At 49.1% G+C, this 6,373-nt stretch overlaps 1 protein-coding gene across 1 annotated transcript; it reads right to left on the reverse strand.

The window, feature by feature from the left end:
- Window positions 1-465: 465 nt before the first annotated feature.
- On the reverse strand, window positions 466-3,859 carry LOC111589236 (epoxide hydrolase A). Its single transcript, XM_023301309.2, has 4 exons — window positions 3,241-3,859; window positions 2,927-3,103; window positions 940-1,178; window positions 466-851 (listed from the first exon to the last, which is right to left on the reverse strand). Exons 1-4 carry the CDS (start codon window positions 3,523-3,525, stop codon window positions 590-592), a joined length of 963 nt encoding a protein of 320 aa, XP_023157077.1. The 5' UTR covers window positions 3,526-3,859; the 3' UTR covers window positions 466-589.
- Between the last annotated feature and the right edge of the window lie 2,514 nt (window positions 3,860-6,373).

Here is a 6,373-nt window from a genome sequence, read left to right on the forward strand (position 1 = left end):
CAGGTGTACGAAAATGAATGAGAGCGAAAATATTAAGCAGAAACTCGTAATTTAATATAGACACACATATGATATTGATAACTGACTAGCAAGGCAATAACATAAAACAAATAGATATAAAAAGATAACATTTAATTGTTGTTTGATTATTAGCGGTGTACATATAGCTACGATCGATGTTGTTTGAACTTTTAGACCACTTATTATTGAGGAGAGCCGGTGACTAGAATGACCATTTATGTTATAATATATAACTTTAAAATATGATGCTTTAGTTTGTAAACTAATACATATTGGGTCATCTTGGTTTCTTGAATACGGAATAAATATGGGTTAAATCTAGAAAAAAACGGGATTCCGCAAAAATGGTCGGGATAGATCCTCTCTCGTTTCTGTCCTATTTCTAGATTTTTCCACAAATACGAAAACGGACGGGTCAAATGTGGAAAACAGTACGGACGGGACTTCCATCCCTTTTCAACTCTACTCACACTTTATTCGGCAATTCAAGACCTTTTCAGTTCAGAAAGAAATGGAGTCCCATCGCACATCATTTTTTTTCTGGTCAGGTTCAACTGGGAGCAAAGCATCAAGATGATGCCTCCTGGCTAGTAAACCTGACGAGGTAGGAAATTATCTCCGAATTCACCCTCTCGGCCTGTTCTTGCTGGAGAAAATGGTGGCCTTCAATGACCGCGACTTCAAGATCTGGGACAGTGGACTTGAATTCCCCACTCTTGATGTACTTCTCAACCCCAAAGGACTGGACACCGATGTCCTTATCACCAGCTATGAACTTGACGGGCACTGTAATCTTGGCCTCGTTCCAGGGTGCAAGAAGTCTCCAATTCCTGCAGTTACTCACAACTACATCACATACTACAGTGTGTGTAAGGCAATAACAAGACACAAGGATAGGATACAAGGTGAGGAAATTACGTCTCCCACATGCGGTAGTAGTTGAGGGGTCCAGTGAACCCAGACTTCCGAAACTTTTCGGCGTACTGGCCCAGTTCTTCCTCGCTGAGCCAAGGAAGTGGTGATGGAGATGCCTCGAGAAAGTCTATGATCTCCACTCCAGGAGGAGCAGTGAGTTCATCTATTTCAATGGAGTAGAACTTCTTTAGTACAGTTGCAACATCGTATTGAGCGAATGCGGCTTCAGCTCTTCCGGGCTCCTGCAAATATGAATCTGGAACTTTCAAACAGAGCTCAGCCGTAACCGCAAGAGACAGACCCTGGACTTGAAAGGTTTGAAGCTACTAGAGCAGACCAACTTGGTGTTTGGAAAAAATATTGAAATAACTGGACCTATTTTATTTCCTAAGAAGATGAGCTGCTGCTTCAATTTTGAGAACATAAGGTAAACCTTTGCGTTCAAGAAAAGAGAATATAAGGTAAACCAGGATTCAAAGTGAAATTTTGCATTTCCCCCAATGGCTGAGCTTAAAGAATTCTCTCAAGCATAGGCACAATAATCATATCTAACCAAACACGCACACACCAGCACACCCTTGCACATCATCTTACGTCAAATAAAATCATATTTGGGACAGTCTGGATCCCTTCGTCTCGAAGGAATTTGAATCTATTAATGGAGTAGGCTATTTGGTTTGAAATTTGGCATTTCATAACCTTTTAATGTTTAAATTGTTGACGCCTTTTCGGAGGCGCCAATTACTCAAGAGAACCAGCGGCGGTGCCCTCTGCACAGGGGCGGACGGTCCGCGCGCAGGGGCCGGACGGTCCGCGGCCTGGTGCGAGGCGCGGTGGTGCTCTCTGCGCAAGGGCGGACTGTCCGCGGCCTAGGGCTGGACGGTCCGCGGCCTGGTGCAGGAGCTCGGGTTCCCTGCCTGACGACCGAACGGTCCGCGCCCTAGGGCCGGACGGTCCGCGCGTGCGCAGGGGCGGCGGAAGATCGCCGGCGGCGCCTGGATCTCGCTCCCGGGAGGGACCCGTCGGGGAGGAGAGATCCTAGGTGGTGTCTAGGCTCGGGCCGGCCGACCTAGACTCCTCTAATCGGCGTAGAGTCGAAGAGAGACGAATAATTTGGGGATTGGAAGACTAATCCTAAACTAGACTAGAACTACTCCTAATTGTACAGGAAATAAATGCGAAATAGAAGTTGTATTGATTCGATTGATCCTTACAAATCGGCCGTAGACCTCTCATTATATAGAGGAGGGGGGCTGGACCCTTTACACGACTGGATTCCGGGTTAATTCCGCAAATCTAGCCAACAAACATAGCACAAAACTCGGAACCCTAAACTACTCTGCGCATGCGCGGACCGTCCGGCCCACAGGCGCGGACTGTCCGGACCGCGGACCGTCCGGCCTCAGGGCCGGACCGTCCGGCCGCTCAATATGGTGCTCAACATAAATATATAAGTCTATCATTAATTTATCGAGTGAGAGATGAAAATTAATTCTATAAATGCTCATGCTATGTTTTTAATGTGCAACTTATACCACACTTTTGGACTCACTTCCCTGTAGCAGAAGTGCAACACATAGAACAACATTCCTAATTAATTTGTGTCTAAATTATGATTATTAGAGTAAAATTCAATTCCAAAGATAGCCTATGAAATTAAACCATTTTTCTATCTATTAATGAAATGACACACAGATCATGTTCGAGAAAAATAAAATAAATTCATATGATCAATCAAATCAGAGCACTTGCAGAAAATCAATCTTATAAATCTCTGCAGTTACTGTTCAAATAGCATGAGGTAAACTGCTACTCAAATCTTCAGCGGCTTCAAATTCTGTGTTCTATATTACTCTATCAGAGCAAGAGTTTCAGTTCGGTGCAATCCAGCAACGACAAAAAAAATATTTCGATTTACTGATGGATGCAAAATTGCTAGTACAAAATCAGCCAAAGTAGATGACATGGTTGAGGAAGATCGGGTCAGCACCTGAAACTGATTTATGTAAAAGCCATCGCCAAACGCCGCGAAGACCTCCATGATGGGGTGAGCTTGTCGAGCGTAGTACGGTATTCCTAGAACGGCGGCGGCGCGCACCCGGTCCGGCCGGAACAGGCAGAGGTGCCACGCCACCTGCGCGCCCCAGTCGTGCCCCACCACGAACACCTACGGATCCATCCATATGGCAGATGGTGGCGCGCGCAGGCACAGCCCAAAAGGTTCAGTCACCCACGTCCCACGATCGTGAGGTGAGAAACAAGAGCACGGCAGGGAAAAAAGGCGGCACCTTTGTGAGTTGGAACTTGGAGGTGGTCAAGGAGCGCGACGATGTCGCCAACGATGTGGAAGATGGTGTAGGCGGCGGGGTCGGACGGCACGGAGGAGTCGCCGTAGCCGCGGAGATCGGGAGCCAGCGCGCGGAACCCGCGGGCGGCGAGCGCGGCCATCTGGTGGCGCCACGAGAGCCAGAGCTCCGGGAAGCCGTGGATTAGGAGCACCGCGGGCCCATCCTCGGGGCCCCGCTCGGCGACGTGGATGGAGACGCCGTTGACGTCCGCGTTCCAGTGCCGCACCTCTCCCGCGTCCATGCTCTGCTGCTTGCTTGGCTCGTCGGTCGCCGCTTTGTGTTCCTCTGGTTGCTATGGCGGTCAGTCAAATGTGCTCACTATCCACGTTGAGAAATTTGGGTTGAACTCTTGAGCAAGAAGAGAAATGGCCAAAAGCAAATGAATGAGTATTTAGATTATTCCGTGAAATTCGTTCTTCTGCACCATGGGAGACCATGTCATCCTTTACAAGTCAACTCTAGCATTGGATTAAAGCCAATTGTTTGGATTAAGGCTAGTCATTTGATTGTTGTAGCTGCTATTTTATGAGAATATATCTGATGTACAAGAAAGTTTGGTGTACATGATGTATATATTAAATCATCATCACTCATCTTAGATCTAACGTCTCTAGTTGTTCGGTATATTTTGCTAAGGACACCCTCCGAAGTGAGGTGTAGTGGTGGAAGGTGTTATTTATAAATTATAATGATCAACTAGAGACTAGGGCTAGAAATGGATGTCTAGAAATCTGAATTATTCGTATTTGTATTCACTAAAACTACTAATATGGATATCTGTATCCGTATTTAATTTCAATATGGATGTCAAATAGAAGTATTCGAATTCGATTTATAGTAATTTTCTCTATCCGATTCTACATTCGAATAAAAAAATCATGAAACATCCGATACTATCCGTATCCGTAAGAAATCTGAATTATTCGTATTTGTATTCACTAAAACTACTAATATGAATATCTGTATCCGTATTTAATTTCAATATGGATGTCAAATAGAAGTATTCGAATTCGATTTATAGTAATTTTCTCTATCCGATTCTACATTCGAATAAAAAAATCATGAAACATCCGATACTATCCGTATCCGTAAAAAAATATGTTCTATGAAACCATTTAAAAATAACTTTATCACTAATTACTAATTAAAAATGATTTTAAGTTTAATAATGTCGGTGTTTCGGACCCGGGAGACCCTCAACCGGACCGACTAGTGAATTTGTTGCTGCGTGTCCCTACCCAAATGGGTTGATGCAAGATGGAACACAAGAGGGAAATAAGGCTTATGTTATCTTGCACCGGGGTGCTCGTAGTAGGGGTTACAAGCGTTGCGGGATAGCGAGAACGAGGGAGAGAGAAAGAGAGGGTTCGGCCTTGAGGCGAGCTGTCTGGGGTTGCCTCTACCGCGTCTCTCCTACTCTGCCTGGCTCCGCTCGTCTGTGTCGTGCGTCCGTGTATTCATACGTCGCGCATTTTGTCCCCCCCCCCTCCCGTGGGGCCCTGGACATCCCTTTTATAGATGTAAGGAGATGCCCAGCTGTACAATGGGGGTGTAGCTATGAGCTAACATGGCTGGCAGGAAAGTGCCCTGAGCCCTGTACATGTAATAACGTGGCCGCTGGGGAAGTGCCTTGAGCCCTGTAGATGTACCAACGTGGCCATCGGAGAAGTGCCTTGAGCCCTGTAGAAGCATAGCTGGCGGTGCGGCAGGGATCCTGCTGACGTTTCCTTGCTTCCGTAGGGGGTTTGAGAGCACCCGACGTTACGGGCGCACGCGGGGAACCATCATTACCTGTTACCGGAGTAACTTAGATGGGACACCGGTCTTGTTCCTTCGTAGCCTGAGGTGGCTAGCTAGGGGTAGGGTAATGATGGATCCCCAGTAGCGTAGTTGATACGAGGCCGAGGTCGAGCGAGGCGGCGACTCCTCCGAGGTCGAGGCTGGGGTCGGGCGAGGTGGATCCCTTCTCCCAAGGCCAAGGTCGGACGAGGCGGAGTCCTTCTCCCGAGGCCGAGGCTGAGGCCGAGGCCTGGGGTCGGGCGAGGCGGAGCTCGCTGTTGCGCCCGAGGCCGAAACTCGGGGAAGGCCGCAACTGTTGTTAGTCTTTCCCTGGTGGCTAGCACAGTTGCCGGAGCGGGGTGAACAGCGCTGTTTTCCTGTCAGAACGGTCAATAAAGGGGGGTGAAGTGACTGCGGTCACTTCGACCTTGCCGACTGAGGCACGCGTGTCAGGAAAAGGTGTCAGGTGATCCCCGCATTAAATGCGCATGCGATACGGTCGGTTGGTAAGGCGATTCAGACGAGGTTGCTGTACGACAAAGCTTGTCTGCGCTGGACTTCGGGCGTGCCGAGGGTGTGTCTGCTGAATGAAGGGACCCTCGGGCGAGGCGTGAATTCGTCTGGGACTACTACCCTTGCCCGAGGCTGGGCTCGGATGAGGTGGCGTCCCTTGGTAGACGAAGCCCGCGCTTTATCGGTTGTTTATGGTTTGTTCTGAAGATGTTTTCCAGCCGGATTAAGGAGCATTGGGGGTACCCCTAATTACGATACCCGACAGTAGCCCCCGAGCCTTCAAGAGAGTGTAGGTACTCGCTTGGAGGTTCTGCCGGATTTTTCGCAAGGGGACCGGCCCTTCTCGGTTATGCTTTGTTCCGGTGGGTGCGCGCGAGCGCACCCGCCGGGTGTAGCCCCCAAGGCCTCGGAGGAGTGGTTTGACTCCTCTAAGGTCTTAATCCGTTTTGTGATGCCTCGGTCAGCCTTGTTGTTCCCTCGTGCAGCCTGGCTGCAGCCCGGGTGCACGGTCAGGCTCCAAGTTTTCAAGCTGGTTTGTTGACGTGGTCAACGGTTTGGCCATAGCCTGGTGCGAGAGCAGCCCCCGAGCCTCTGCACGGAGCGAGAGGACGATCAAGGACCGTCTCGACTTTTATCGTACGCCCCTTCGTCGCCTCTCCGTGAGGAGGAAGGGGGGAAAGCGCCATGTTACCCTCGGAGGGCACCGAACATGGTGTTTCCGGTGAGCTGCTAACGGGTAATCCGAGTGGACGCCCAAGCCCCGTTCGATAAGGGTCGGCTAGTGGCCCAGAGGCGCG

This window comes from Zea mays, chromosome 1 (genome assembly GCF_902167145.1).
Source record: "Zea mays cultivar B73 chromosome 1, Zm-B73-REFERENCE-NAM-5.0, whole genome shotgun sequence".
NCBI classification, from domain to species: Eukaryota; Viridiplantae; Streptophyta; class Magnoliopsida; order Poales; family Poaceae; genus Zea; species Zea mays.